We start from the raw sequence: 14,877 nt of genomic DNA on the forward strand, positions 1-14,877 counted from the left end.
TGAAAGCACCCCCTGAAAACGCATGGTGCACAGGGAAGGGCAGAGCCCCAGTTCTGGGACAAGGCCAACAGAACCTGCTTAATCTTCTCTGGAAATTAACGGTGGCTATGGAACAACAGAAAAAGACTTGACTTGAAAGTCCCTGAGGATTTATCAGGAAACTTCCCTGCTCCTGGAGGGCTTACTATGCAATACACAGTGCAGGGAAGAGGGGGCTGGGTGGAGACACTGTGTTTTGAAACCAGACAGCCCTAGGCTCCTAACCTAGTGCTGCCAAATATTAGCTGCTTGACCTGGGGCAAACGACCCTGCCCCTCTCTGTGCCTCAGTTTCCCCCTCTGATCAGACTGTGTAAGACTCTGGCATACAGTGGGTCATTAGGTACCCATCCCCCACCTAGCACGGCCTGTGAGGAACACAGTCTGTCAACTGACCACAGGGCTCCCAGGCCATGCTGCACTGACTTAGGGGATCCTAAGGGGAGTGCAGCAGGGACCGTATACCCTTTCTCATGGTGTGCCCACCATCAAGCCGGGTTCAAGGACCCCAAGAGAGGCTTTCCCCAGCAGAGAGCCACCTAAACTGCAGGGGACCAAGGCAGGGCCAGGACACTCACTCTTTCCGTTGGTCAGCCAGTGAGCTGCCCCGTGTCAGCGCAAACATGTCAAACTCATCTTCCAGTCGACCAGAGGCCTCCAGAGACTGCAGGCCAGCTCTCACACTGCTGGAGCCCAGGTCTGCAGGGACAAAAAGGCCACCTGAAGGACCCATCCACATGCCGTCCTTGCGTGCTGAGCTGCTGCTGAGCTGCCTGCTGCCAGGCCCAGGGCTTGGTGCTGGGGAAGCGGCATGTGGGTGGGGGAACGTGCGAGGCAGGCCACCTGCTGGCTGTGGGGCCTTGGGCAAGCGGCTTCCTCTTTCCAGCTTTAGTTTACTCACCCCTCCTGGGGCTGCTGTGAGCATCAGAGAACAGGCAAAATGCTATCCACTGATTCTGCTAGGGGAAGTGGCTGGGCAGGAGGACAGTAATCAGATGGGTAGTCCAATGTTTCCAAAAGTATAGCATTAGTGATTCAAAACGGGATGCTAATGATTTCCTAGGGCTTGGCATGAAGCAGACAGTAAATTATATTAAAACCTATCACAGTGATAACAGTGCCAATGGCCAGCTACTCAGCCAGAGTGCAACCTGGGCCTGGCACGGTCTAAGCGCTTCTCATACACGAGCTCCCTACTCCGGCTTCAGAGGAGGAAAGGGAGGCTCAGGAGGTTTAAGGAACCTGCCCAGGCTCACGTGGATGATGGAAGCCATGGAGAATTCAGTGTCGAGGGCCAGTCCTAGGATGGTGGGATTCTGAGATCCAAGGCGGCCCAGGACTTGTGCGGCTGCCGGGGGCAGTTACCCTGAGTGTCCCATCTTGCAGCAAGATTCAGCCTGGGACCCCAGCAAGGTGGGGTCTAGACTGACATTCTGCCGTGGGTGTATAACAAGGGCACCCCCAAAAACTGCAGGGGTGCCAACAGTACCATAATGTACCCTCAGCTGGAGCCCTCCAAACCACACTTACTCATTCCTGCCAGCTGGGATGAGAGGTTGCCGGTGGCTGCTGGCTCAGGGCCCATGTCGATCAGGTCAGCTGCCGGCTCAGCCTCACTTGGGGCCTAGTGGGAAGGGAGATGCCCTGATCATCCCCTCTGTCTGCAGCTTCGTTCCTTTCTGTCCCAAGCACTGGGGCCTGCAAGCTTTGCCCAAGGATCTGTCACCAGGGCTCCAGTAGCTAGGACTGGGCATCAGGAGATTTCCTTCCTCCCCTCTGGCTCCAGCTTAACTGGACTCCCTGGGAGGCTGGGGAGACCCTTGGGCATCAGGTGGTGGCGGAGCCTTATTTACCTTAAAGGGACAGGGGCGTAAAAAGTTAAAAGGGGATTTCTCTCTAGGCCTGGATAAAACAGCACCACCCTGTCTGGTTTACTGGGGGAGGGAGTTGAGAACGACACTCCTTCTTCCCATGAACGTGGCTTGATCTAGTCACAGAAAAGAAGCCTTTTACCTTGGTGGTCTGGCCTGTTCGGAACCGTTCAAACCTACAAGATAGAAAAGACACGAGTTATGGAGACAGACACGAGTTATGGAGACAGGCCCCTGCCGCATGGCCAGGAAGAGCTCTTCAAACTGTGGGTCTCAACATCAACACACTGGGTTATGATCAGGGTGATGATACATCTGGTGTGCCCTGGACAGATCCAGTTCATGCCTGCTGTCCCTGGATAACTAGCAGTGCTCCTCTTTCACTTGCAAAAGTGTCCCAATTTGGATGACCAATTATAAGGCAACCTTAGTCGTGAGTAGCATGAAACAAATAAACAGGAATAGGGACAGCAAAGAAAGCAAATAGAATAGCAAAGAAAATAGGAATGTATGGCACACAGGAAAGGTAAGGGCTGTTTCATGAAACTTGTTTCAATTACATATTTGTGTGTGTGTGTGGGTTAGTGGCTCTCTTCAGGGGTGTAAGAAAGATACATGTATCTCTAACCTTGCTTTACGGAGCTACTTAGGGGTCAGTGAGGTAGATGGAGAAGACTTTAGTCTGGGGTCTGTTTGAGTTGTGGCCTTGTCACTTATCACATGACCCTGGGTAAATTATGTTCCTTCTGAACTTTAGTCTCCTTGTCTAGTATCTGCAGGCACCTGCCTCCCAGAAGTGGTGAGGCCCAAATTAGGACATGAGTATAAGTGACTGTGAACTTGAAAGCACTGGCAGACATTAAGCCTAATGACTGTGGGTATCCAAGAGAACCAGCTGCTACCAGATGGGGCCCCTCAGTCACCTCACAGCCCAAACCCCAAAATGGCAGGGAAGAGGACTTTCATTCCACTGGGCCAATGAGCAGGAGAAGCTAGGCAGATGTGACCTGCAGCATACCCCCTACTCTCCACTGTTTTAGAATCAATCAGTGAGTGTCTTTTGATGGAGAATGACATAAAAAATGAACAAGGGGCTGGAGGAGGCTGGAATAACTCGTGTCATTTATTGGACACCCTGGACTGCTAAGTGCTTTATAGGCACTGTTTCATGGACTCTCAGTTATGCTACAAGCCTCATTTTATAGATAGAGAGGAGGTGTGATGGGCATGCAGTTTCTGCAGACCCAGCAGTCCTCCTTCTCTTTTTTTTTTTTTTTTTTTTTTTTTTTTGAGACGGAGTCTTGCTCTGTCACCTAGGCTGGAGTGCAGTGGTGTGATCTTGGCTCACTGCAACCTCAGCCTCCTGGGTTCAAGCAATTCTCCTGCCTCAGCCTCCCAAGTAGCTGGGATTACAGGCACCCGCCACGACCCCTGGCTAATTTTTTTGTATTTTTAGTAGAGATGGGGTTTCACCATGTTGGCCTGGCTGGTTGCAAACTCCTGACCTCAAGTGATCCTCCCGCCTCGGCCTCCCAGAGTGCTAGGATTACAGGTGTGAGATACTGTGCCCAGCCCTTCTCCTTCTTTTGTAATAGCACCCAAGTGCTCCTTAGAGGAACTGCTCCTCCCCCATTTCACATCATCCCGGTGGGGCTGCCATCAAAGGGCCCTCTCCCCCACCCCAGCTGGTAGACACAATGAAGCTAAGCCAATCCAACTCTCTCTTGGGAATGTGACTTTTGAACAGAATGATACAAGGTGGGCAGGCGGGTGTGGTGGCTGATGCCTGTAATACCAATGCTTTGGGAGGCCAAGGAGGGAGAATTGCTTGAGGCCAAGAGTTGGAGACCAGCCTGGGCAACACAGTGAGACCCCTGTCTCTGCAAAACAACAAAAAAAAGAAAAAAAAATTAGCTGGGTGTGGTGGTGCATGCCTGTAGTCCCAGCTACCTGGGAGACTGCTTGAGCCCAGGAGGTTGAGGCTGCAATCATGCCACTGCACTCTAGCCTGGGTGACAGAGCAAGATCGTGCCTCAAAAAAAAAAAAAAAAAAAAGGGGGGGGGGGCAGATGTTTGTGAACAGGTGTTTGCGCTGATCCATTTATTGATGGCAGCACCCTGGGGACATGGTCCAGAAGTTTCTGCTCCTGAGACATTTGAGCTGCTCTGGGATCTGTCTTTCTTGCTCTGTTGGGAGATGTCAGTTTCACTTTTCTCTGGATTCTGAAAGCTACCCATTTAATAAAGATTATTATCCTAACAAATTCTTTTTCTGCCTAAGTTAGCCGGAAATGTTTTGTGTAGCTTGCAGCAGTGAAGTCACTTGTCTAAGGCCCCAGACCCAGGAAGTGGTGGAGTAAGGACACACCAGGCCGGTCTGGCTGCAGGGCCACGCTCTCAGCTGTGACCTGTGACCATCCCCCAAGGCTGGACTTGGGCACAGGCAGCAGGGCTGACCCTTGCGGGGGATGCAGGGTGGGTGTAAGGACGGGCCCTCAAAAACATCCTGGAAGAAGAGAGCTGAGGCCACACGCCCCTAGGAGCCTGCTTTGTGTTTGAGAGGAGGACGAGAGAAGGCTCAGACGGTATGAGACCAGGAGAACAAGGCAGAAGGGAAGGGAGAAGGTTGGGGCAGTTGGCCAGAGGCCAGGGGAGGTGCTGGGGCTACCGTTCATGGCGCAGGAACACGTTGTTGAGATTGTCATTGACGATGAGCAGCTCCTCTGTCAGCTGCTCATTGGCGATCTGAGGGATGAGCTCCAGGACCCGCTGCTGCATGGCTCGGCACGTGCGGTTGAGCTCCTGCCAGGAAAGGAAGTGAGGCAACCACAGTCACGTGACTCAGAGTGAGGCCATCTCTCATGCACGGGCCTCCAGCCCCTGCACAAGCCTTGGAGGAAGGAGAGGTGTCCAAACTGGACTTCAAGGTTCCACGGAACAGCTTTTTGATCAGGCACACATGAACTTGAACTTCACTTCCAAGTGTTAGATGCTAAAATTTAATCCACAGGAAACCATCAACATGTCTAACTGTACTGCCGGTTTAACTTGGCTTCGTGCAGATTCCAGAATAAAGGTTGTGCCGCCACCTTTCCTTAGTCGGAAAAAACTGAGTCTGCAAAGGCTGACGTTGAACAAACTGCAACTTCTGGAAGTACGCTGTGATTTTTGCAACCAAAGCATACAAAATGAATTAGATGACTGCGACCATTAGCCACAAACCTCGATTTCGAATTTTTGCCTCACTTTTCTCACTGGCTGATTTTTTTGTCTTTTTAAATAAACTTTTAGCTTCGGAATAATTTCAGATTTTTCAGAAGAGATGCAAAGATAGTACCACAAGTTCCCATATACCCTTGACCCTGGCTTCCCCTTAGTCTGGCATTTGTCAAAACTGAGACATTAAAACTGATAAAATAGTATTAACTAAACTGCAGACTTTATTCAGATTTCACTAGGTCCTTTGTTCTAGGATCCCACAGTGCATTTAGATATCACGTCACTGACTTTTAACCAGTAAGCATCATATTTAAACTTATGAAAAAGAAAAATATTGGCCAGGCCCAGTGGCTTATGCCTATAATCCCAGCACTTTGGGAGGCCGAGGCGGGTGGATCACCTGAGGTCAGGCGTTCAAGACCAGCCTGGCCAACAAGGTGAAACCCTGTGCCTACTAATAATACAAAAATCAGCCAGGTGTGGTCACGTATGCCTGTATCCCAGCTGCTTGGGAGGCTGAGGCAGGAGAATAGCTTGACCAAGAGGCAGAGGCTGCAGTGAGCCAAGATCGCACCCACTGCACTCCAGCCTGGGTGACAGAGTGAGACTTCGTCTCAAAAAAAAATAAAAAATAAAAAATAAAAAACCATAGACATACGGGTTTTCATTTTTAAGATTGCTCAATTGTTTCTTCAGGTACCTGTCACCAGGTGAAGGTGCCTGGGTCAGGGCAGGTGCTTGGGTCCTGAGGTCCAGGGAGCTGCCTGGCATTGCCGACTGCGGCCTCACGCCAGCATGCCTTTCTCCTGGAGGCAACGCTGAGGCTAGGCACTGCCCAGTGTTTATTTTGGCTGTCATGTGGACCCTGTCCCCTGCCCCCTCCAAGGTCAGGCCTCTGGGATTTCCTCATTGCCCTTAGCACGGGGGCAGGGCGGATCCTTTCAACATCCTGTGGGCTCCCCTCCTGCTCTCATGACTAAGCACAGGGTGGCTCTGCTTCTGCTTCCCTGCTGGCTCCTCTCAAGAGCAGAAGAGCAGCACTTGGAGCCAGGTTCAAATCGCAGCTCTGCTATTTACCAGCCATATAACCCTTGACGTGTTATCTGATCTCCCTATGCCTGTTTCCTGACCTGGAAAATGGGGGTGGTGAGGATTACGTTGAGTGATGTGAACCAAGTGTCCACATACAGCTCGGGGCAGGGGAAGTGCCCAATGCATGGGAGCTGTCTCTGCGTCCACCTTGCTCAGCCTTCTGAGTCCCCAAACTGCTCACACCTCACGGCCTTGACTTGGGGCGTACGAAGCTGCCTGCGCAGTCTTCTCTCTTCCGGAGCCCTTACTGGGTTTCAAGTTTGTGTATTCATTCGACTCTGAGGCTGCTCCTTTTCTCCCCACCCTGCACCACCAAGTGAGGACCCCTGCACAGTCGGCTCGGTCAGGCACACAGACACGGTGGCGAGGAAGACACAGCGCTGCCCTCAAGGAGTCTGAGGCCTGGTGGACAAGCAGCAGGAACTTGCACAGTTACACAAAGCACTCCGTCCCCTCATGAATTCTGGTGACTCCTGGGCCTTGGGGATTCCTAGCTTTCTTGGTGCCTCTATGACCGACCTCCACGCGGAGGGTGCTTTTTGCCAAATTCAGTGCCCCTTCCGCTCCAGTGACCCCCAATATGGGCTGGGGCCATGGCAATACCACGTGACACACGGGAGCAGGCACCACTAGCTCCACCTGCCTCGGCTCCCCAAGACCAGTGGCTGGCGCATCTCAAGGCTGGCACCAGCCTCTCACACCTGCCTGCTGAGTCTCGGATTGTGAATGGTGGAAATCTCACCTTCCAGCTTTTTCTCAGGACCCCGTACTGGGTGCTTTACTCTGTGCCAGGGACAAGCCTGGGTGTTTTCCATGCAATGCCTTATTTAACTCTCACATCAAACTTGTGCCATAAAGGCTATTGTTAGAGCAACCTTACAGATGAGGAAACTGAGGCAAGGGGGGGCTACTTTGTTCAAACCAGAAAGTGGTAGAGCTGCGGTCTGATTCCAATCTGATGGCGTCCAAAGTCCCTGGTGGTAACATGGCCCCAACTGTGACCAAGGAGTATGGAGTAAGCCATGAAGACCGTCATGAGGACTGGGAAAGAACGCACGTGGGCAACTGGGCAGGAGTCATCTGAGCCCCAGGGGGTGGTGCCATCTGCTCACCTGCAGCAGCTCCAGGTCTGCAGGCTCGACCTGGGTGGGGACCAGCTCTGTCAGCATCTCCGACATCACCCTCACGTTCCCACTCACCATCTCCAGCTCACTGCGCAGCTTCCCAATCTGAAACACACGGTTGGTCGTGATGAGAGAAGCCAGGGGTTTGGAGCCCATGTCACTCACAGGGACAGAACCCAGTACCACCAATCCTGGGTGCAGCACCAGGGAGCCCACCTCCTAGCAGACTCTCTAGGCAGCCTCCCTCCTGGCTCCCACAGTGACAGCCCTGCACTAGAGACCTGCCCCACCCCTCCTACAGACCCCTCACAGAGGCACTACCAACCGTGACCATCTCTACACTGGGGAGCCTGGTGCAGGGAGAAGCTGAAAGGAAATGAGCTGAGGGGGAATGAGCCACCAAGTGTGGCTGGAAGACTCCAGCATCTCCTGGGTCTAACACGGGAGCTAACGAGGCCCTGGAGGGTGGCTCCCCACAGGAGGAGGAAGGAGGCTGCAGGCCCTCTCTCTCTCTCCCCTTAGAGGACTGGGATTCTGCCCTCTCTCCTCCTCGGAGGACTGGGATTCCGCCCTCTCTCTATCTCTTAGGAGGCTTCTGCCCTCTTTCTCCTCCTAAAGGACTGGGATTTTGTCTTGTTTCTGTCTGTTTTGGTGTCTCAGGCTCTTCTAAGGATAGTCCTTGCCGTGTCCCTCACCTTGAATATGAAACTCAGATTTAGCACTTGTTCCAAGGGATGTGGGCAGGTTTTCAATGGTCAAAGGGTTCCAAGGAATTGGGCTTGGGGAAACATTTTCAATAAAGCTGTAGTCTCCTCAAAGAGGTTAGGTTGGGGAAGGCCATTGGTATAAGGATCTTATGCTGTGGGACCTTGTAGCGTGTTTAATACCCTCATGCATACTGGGGATGCCCAGGAAAAGATCGATATGAAAGCTTCCAAGATTTATTTGACTGAAGAACCTTTTTACGTTTTGAGAAATGCTGGTACATTGTAAATCATGTGGCTGAGTTATAGTTGATTTCAGAGTGTCACTATATACATTCATGATTGTGATAGTAGCTACCATTTATAGACTACCTAATAAGTGCCAAGCATTGAACATATATTGCTAACTTAATTTTTTGCCATAGGTAGACATCAATACCCCTGCTTTTACAGACGAAGAAATGGAATGTAGAGACAAGTAGTATATCCACTATGGTTCATTGACACCTTCCAAAACCTGCAAAATGTTTGATCTATTTGGCTGACTTAATGAATACTCTTGGTATGAGTGAGTGGAAAAACTACTGATCACAAACCCCCTGCATCCAAATCAGACTTAATTACAAAGGAGCCTGGGAGTAACATCACTGCACACCTGATGTCTTCACATGTCCCAAGAGACAAAAGGGGACTCTTGAATTAAACAAAGATTAGTTTTGTTTAGCAAGCACCTTCTTGAATTAGGAGTAATTAGCGTCTTAATCCACATAGATGCTAGACTACAGGCAACTGGTTAAAATCGTAACTGAGTTAGACAATTTTTTGGATCACAAGGTGCTTTTACAATTTTTTACACACTTTTAACCCATTCAGAAAAAAAAAGTGCAGCTCGCTGTCAGCACTCATTTAATTTTACATAAACACGCTCTTTGAGGCTGAAGTAAACCTGACTATTTTCAACATGAAAATAAAACATAAAAACTGTTCTTGGAGTTATTTCTAAACAGAACTCGTCTCCAATCCTAATGTAACAGAAATGTATATGATGTTACATTAGGATTAGAGACGAGAGTATCCTTGGGGTAAACAGGCAATGTGTTAATAATTTTGTCCAGTTAGCAACATTTTCTAGTAATATTTGTAACTCTGGGGGGTGATTTCACAACTTGCTAAGAGAAAACAAGTCACGGAAGTTTCTCTTCAAATAGGTTAGGGTTAGAATGAGTTCAAATGATACATAAAGCGGGTCCTGAGGACGCTTATTGGGAAAGTTAAGCTTCACTTTTTGCTCCATCATGCATCCGTGTCTTCTTCACCAGCACACGCAGCAGCTCCGCCTTTAAGCTGCACTGATGTGATGGGTCTGATGCGTGTACAACACCTCTAATGTGGGTGCTCCCACAGTGTGCAGGACTCTGCCCCCACCCCAGCAGCCAAAAGTCTAGAATGACAAGCCCCCAGCTCTACGAGTTGGTCATGGCTGTAGAAGTCACTCAGCAGATACAGCAGCCATGGCACTCCACAAGCAACTCATGGCCCAGTGGGCAAATCGTCCTACCTCCAGCCACAGAAGGAAGGGAGATGCCCAGGCTGCCTCAGTCAGAGGATGCCACCTGCTCTGAGGTGGGTAATCCTTCAAAGCTAGTCACAAGGCTGGGAGAATCTGTCCCCTAGAATCTCATACTAAGCCTCAAACCTTCTTGGCTGGGCGTGGTGGCTCATGCCTGTAATCCCAGCACTTTAGGAGGCCGAGATGAGTAGATCACTTGAGCTCAGGAATTCCAGACTAGCCTGGCCAACATGGTGAAACTCCATTTCTACTAAAAATACAAAATATTCGCCGGGCATGGTGGCTCATGCCTATAGTCCCACCTACTCAGGAGGCTGAGGCAGAATTGCTTGAACTTGGGAGGCAGAGGTTGCAGTGAGCCTAGATCATGCCACTGCACTCCAGCCTGGGTAACAGAACAAGACTGTCTCAAAACAAACAAGAAAGTTTCAAACCTTCTTGAGACTTCATGGGAAGCAGCATGGTACAATGTTCATGTGTTTTTTATTTTTTATTTATTTTTTTTGAGACGGAGTCTCGCTCTGTCGCCCAGGCTGGGGTGCAGTGGCCGGATCTCAGCTCACTGCAAGCTCCGCCTCCCAGGTTCACGCCATTCTCCTGCCTCAGCCTCCCGAGTAGCTGGGACTACAGGCGCCCGCCACCTCGCCCGGCTAGTTTTTTGTATTTTTTAGTAGAGACGGGGTTTCACCGTGTTCACCAGGATGGTCTCGATCTCCTGACCTTGTGATCGGCCTCCCAAAGTGCTGGGATTACAGGCTTGACACACCGCGCCCGGCTTGTTATTTATTTTTTGCACAGATGTTTTAAAACTTTTCAGGCAGAACCTCTGTTCAAATGAAGTCTTTTTTTTTTTTTTAAACAGGTCTACGTTGTCCAGCCTGGTCCCGAACTCCTGGGCTCAAGCCATCCTCCTGCCTGAACCTTTGAGAAGCTGAGATCACAGACACATGTGACTATGCTCAGCTCAAATGAAAGCTGTGAGTGTGTAAGAAACCACACAGGTGGAGCTGGCCTGGTTGAAGGAGCCGCCTACAGGACACCTCCTCTCCATGGTGCTGTCAGAGGGCCCCGCAGAAAACACAGGTTGGAAAACGGCCAAGGTACAGGGCAGTGCCTGCCAGGAGTCAGACAGGCGTGAGCTTGAATCCCAACTGTCTCCGATGACTGTGTGCTCCGGGCAAGTGAATGGACCTGTCTGAGCCTCATCGCTCAAACAGGAAGAATCACACATACCCTGTGGGCTGCTGTGAGGAAGAAGCGGAGGCTCCGTGGACGGTAAATTCTGACACGGCCCCTCCCTGACGTGTGTGGCCCACCTGCCTGGACCTGACGGTTCTGACCCCAGGCTTGCGTACCTGCTCCGGCGTTGGTGCTATGGGTGTGTCGCCGGAGAGCATGGGCGGGGTGGGCAGAGGGGCAGTGTGCTGGCCAGAGTCCTCTTGCTGGCTGGCGTCAGAGCCCACAGAATCCTGTCCTGATTGTGTCTCTGAGTTGAACACGGTCTAGTGGGAGGAAAACAGGATCAGTGAGGGGTCCTGGGAACGCCAAGAGCCCAGGAAGTCAGGGGCCGGCCCGGTGATGTCTCTGGGGAGGAGTCCTGCCTGCCTTCCCTCGGTTCCCGGTGCGGCAATTCTCTCACCCTCTGGGGTGTGTGGATGGGCGACAGCATGTCCAGGTCAGTCATGGGGAACTCCAGGCCTTTCCTCCGCAGGTCCTCATAGATGGTGACCACACCTGTCAGATCGGGCGAGCTGCGGAACGCGTCAGCCCAGGACTGAGGGGGAACAAGGGGACACAGCCGGTAACCACAGCTCACCTGTGAGCCTTCCCACCTGGCACCCAGAGAACAGACATTCTTTCCCTGATTTTTTCCTTTCTTTTTTTTTCTTTACTACATCTGCCCTGCCCACTCCACAGCAAAGCACACAGTTGGCAAGCCTCCCTCCCCACAGGACATCCCACCAGCAGACAACCGAGACACCCCGAAATGAGAAGTGGAGCCTGGGACAAGCACGATGGCCTCGAGCTCTCCACTGGGCAGGAGGCTCCCGCGCTGACAGCTTTTCCTGGCGCTGCCCTGTCCTGGCACTCACCTGGATGAGGTTGAGCACCTTGTCATGCACGATGGTGGGTGGGTTGTTCTTGGGCAGGATGGTCCTCACCAGCACACTCTCCACGAAGTCCTGGCTGGCCACCAGCACGTGGAAGCGGTGCCCGCAGTTCTTGACACAGGTTTCTAAGACCTGGAGGGCCGAGAGGTGCCGTCAGGCACCTTGGTCAGAGGAGAGGCGGTGCCCAGGACCCCCACCTCTGTGGCTCCTCCTGTGTCCCAGAGGGGAGGTCCGGAAGAGGAGATGGGACTTCCTGGAGTGAGACCCTTGAATGTGGAGGACTGGGACAATGCCAGGACTGGGGGACTTGTTTACTGGAGGGCACGGCCTAGGGTGGGCAGCGGTGTGGTGTGTGGGCTGGACTTCCCTCCCTGACTGGTGTCCGTGCACACAGAATCCCAGTGCTGGCTCTGAGCTGAGCATGGTCTAGACAGAAGGGGCTCTCCAAGAGGAAATCAAGAATCTGAGATGTCAATTGACTGGTAAGCCTGTGGCCCAGGGAAAAGACACTGAACTTCCCTCCCCACTCTCCACTTCCCACTGCAGGAATTGCCTTTGCTTTTCGCTTAAGCCAATTCACCTGGATATAAATGCTCCTTGTGGAGGAGGGTGGGACAGCGTTTATATCTTCCCCAGCCAAACCCATGCTGACAGCTAGGAGGCCCATGCGTGTCTGGCCGTCCTGAGATCTGGGCTGGGTCAGTGGTGTGGGCAAGACTGTTCTCAGCCACTGGTATTTATTTTACATTCATTTTCCAGAGCACCAAAGTGCCAGGCAGCACCCAACTCAGTCTGCCAGCCTCCCTGCCCCCACGGAGGCCTGGGTTTACTGAGCTTCAATGTCACCCGCAGGTCCTTTGGCCCAGGCTTTCCCTGCCAGTGGTTCTGGAGTGATGTAAGCATCTGTTCCCATGCTGGGGGATCGGGGAGAACCTTTCCAAAGGGCTTCTTGCCATTCTGCATCCGCCTGCAGTGTAGACAGGACAGTGTGTTGCCCACAGACCTTTCCTTTCCAGCACTCAAATGAGGAGCTCAGGGGAGGCTGGGAGTTCTGCTGGGTCTGAGGGGAGGTGACTTTCAGTGGACTGCAGTCCTGCCACGGGACAGACAGATGGGGCACTCACTGTGAGAGCCAGCATCACCTCGTGGAAGTTCTTATTTCCCACGATTCTCTTCTTTACTGCTCGGAGGGCATCTTTGGGACTAAGAAGAAGGACAAGAAAAAGGGTGGGCTTAGGAATAGAGCCCTCTTACCCAACAGCAGAGGCCCTGGAGAGTTGGAACAGCTCTTATTGGCCCATCCTCCCTGTGCCCCACCTGTTTGGTGTATCCAGTCAGGTTCTGATCACATCAGAATCTTCCTAGCCCATTGCTCAGCAGGGACTCACAACCTGTGGCCCCTGGACCTCCTGCAGCAGAGTCACTTTGAGAAAAGGTGAGAGTGTTTTGTTAAAAGTGCAGAACCTGGCCGGGCGCGGTGGCTCACGCCTATAATCCCAGGACTTTGGGAGGCTGAGGCAGGTGGATCACTTGAGGCCAGGAGTTCAAGACCAGCCTGGCCAACATGGCGAAACACTGTCCCTACTAAAAATACAAAAATTAGCTGGGCGTGGTGGTATGAGCCTGTAATCCCAGCTACTTGGGAGGTTGAGGCGGGAGAATCGCTTGAACCCAGGAGGCAGAGGTTGCAGTGAGCTGAGATTGCGCCACTGTACTCTAGCCTGGGCGACAGAGTGAGAGCCGAGATTACACCACTGTACTCCAGCTTGGGTGACAGAGTGAGACGCTGTCTCAAAAAAACAAAAGACATTTAAAAAAAAAAAAAAAAAAAAAAGCAGAACGCCAGGTCACCACACTATATACCACCTGAACCAAATTCTCAGGCAGTGGGGCCCCTGAATCTGAATGCTCTCATGCTCCCCAGGGGGTTCTTATGCATGCTCAAGTTTAAGAACAAAGAACCTGGAGGCTAGTGTTTTCATCACAAAAATAGAGACGGGGTCTTGCTATGTTGCCCAGGCTGGTCTTGAACTCCTGGGCTCAAATGATCCACCCACCTCGGCCTCCCAATGTGTTGGGATTACAGGCATGAGTCCCTGAGCCCAGCCAGCATAGTGTTCTGATGCCCTGTCCTGGCCAGCTGCTCTATCTGCCCATTTATCCTTCCATTCAAGTCTTTTTTTTTTTTTTTTTTTTTCTTCTGAGACAGAGTCTCACTCCGTCGCCCAGGCTGGAGTGCAATGGTGCAATCACAGCTCACTGCAGCCCGGAACTCCTGGGCTCAAGTGATTCTCTTGCCTCAGTCTCCCAAAATGCTGAGACTACCAGTGTGAGCCACCATGTCTGGCCCATTCAAGTGTTATTAAGCACCAATGTGTGCGTGGCACCATGCTAGGTGCTGAGGAGACAGTGGCAAACGAGACCATATGGCCCTGCCTCCTCCCCACCTTGTGGGGAGACCCTAAGAAGAGCAGGGAATAAGCTGGTCCTGGAAAAAGAGCAGAGGTGAGGATGGGGGTGGTCAGAAAAGACCTCCGAGTTGGGCCTTGAAAGATGGGAAGGACCAGCCGTGGGGAGTGGGGGCAGAGCAGTTTGGGTCAAGGTCAGAGGCTGGACCAAGGTCATGGGTGCAGAGGAGCTTGGTGCCTTGGAGGAACTAAGAGGAGGCCACGTGAGTGTGGGGGAGGTCGGGGAGGGCTGAAGAAGCCTAGGGGTCACGGTGGTGGGAGGCCCCTGGAAGCTGGGGTGCCAGTCTGCTCTCCCTGTCCCCTCTGTGATTCCCACCACCCTTCATCCTCAGCCCTATACAGATATACTCAGTGCTGTCCTCACTGCTCTTGTCTAAAAGCCTTTGTGGGCCCCCACCTGCACCCTGAAGGCTCCTGACCTCCACATCCATGAGGTGAAGCCTCAGCTAAAATCCACCCCATCCACGACACTTTCCCAGGTCCTCCAGTCTCCCTGGCTGTTCTGCCCTGCCACACTGAACTGGGGCCCGCCCTGGGTAGAGAAGCAGCCTGCTAGAGGGCAGGGATGGTGTCCTCTTTGGACAGCTTCCCCCTAGAGCCCAGCACGCTGCTGAAGCATAAGTAACACTTCCCAGCCTGGCCAGTGGCCACTGGGGCCCATCCTGCTGTCTGCCTGGCTG

General features: G+C 52.2%; 1 protein-coding gene across 2 annotated transcripts in view; it reads right to left on the bottom strand.

The window, feature by feature from the left end:
• Positions 1 to 14,877, bottom strand: part of TOM1 (target of myb1 membrane trafficking protein) — a 48,240-nt gene that overhangs the window by 11,984 nt on the left and 21,379 nt on the right. For both annotated transcript variants that reach the window (XM_050745876.1, XM_050745875.1), the window contains 9 exons: positions 12,854 to 12,932; positions 11,712 to 11,861; positions 11,258 to 11,392; positions 10,974 to 11,120; positions 7,333 to 7,449; positions 4,578 to 4,711; positions 2,052 to 2,085; positions 1,569 to 1,662; positions 617 to 737 (listed from right to left, as the gene is read on the bottom strand). In XM_050745876.1, the coding sequence (XP_050601833.1) occupies positions 617 to 737; positions 1,569 to 1,662; positions 2,052 to 2,085; positions 4,578 to 4,711; positions 7,333 to 7,449; positions 10,974 to 11,120; positions 11,258 to 11,392; positions 11,712 to 11,861; positions 12,854 to 12,868 (947 nt within the window). In that variant the 5' untranslated portion in view covers positions 12,869 to 12,932. The remainder of the gene's footprint in view (positions 1 to 616; positions 738 to 1,568; positions 1,663 to 2,051; positions 2,086 to 4,577; positions 4,712 to 7,332; positions 7,450 to 10,973; positions 11,121 to 11,257; positions 11,393 to 11,711; positions 11,862 to 12,853; positions 12,933 to 14,877) is intronic.

Source organism: Macaca thibetana, chromosome 10 (genome assembly GCF_024542745.1).
Source record: "Macaca thibetana thibetana isolate TM-01 chromosome 10, ASM2454274v1, whole genome shotgun sequence".
NCBI lineage: Eukaryota > Metazoa > Chordata > Mammalia > Primates > Cercopithecidae > Macaca > Macaca thibetana.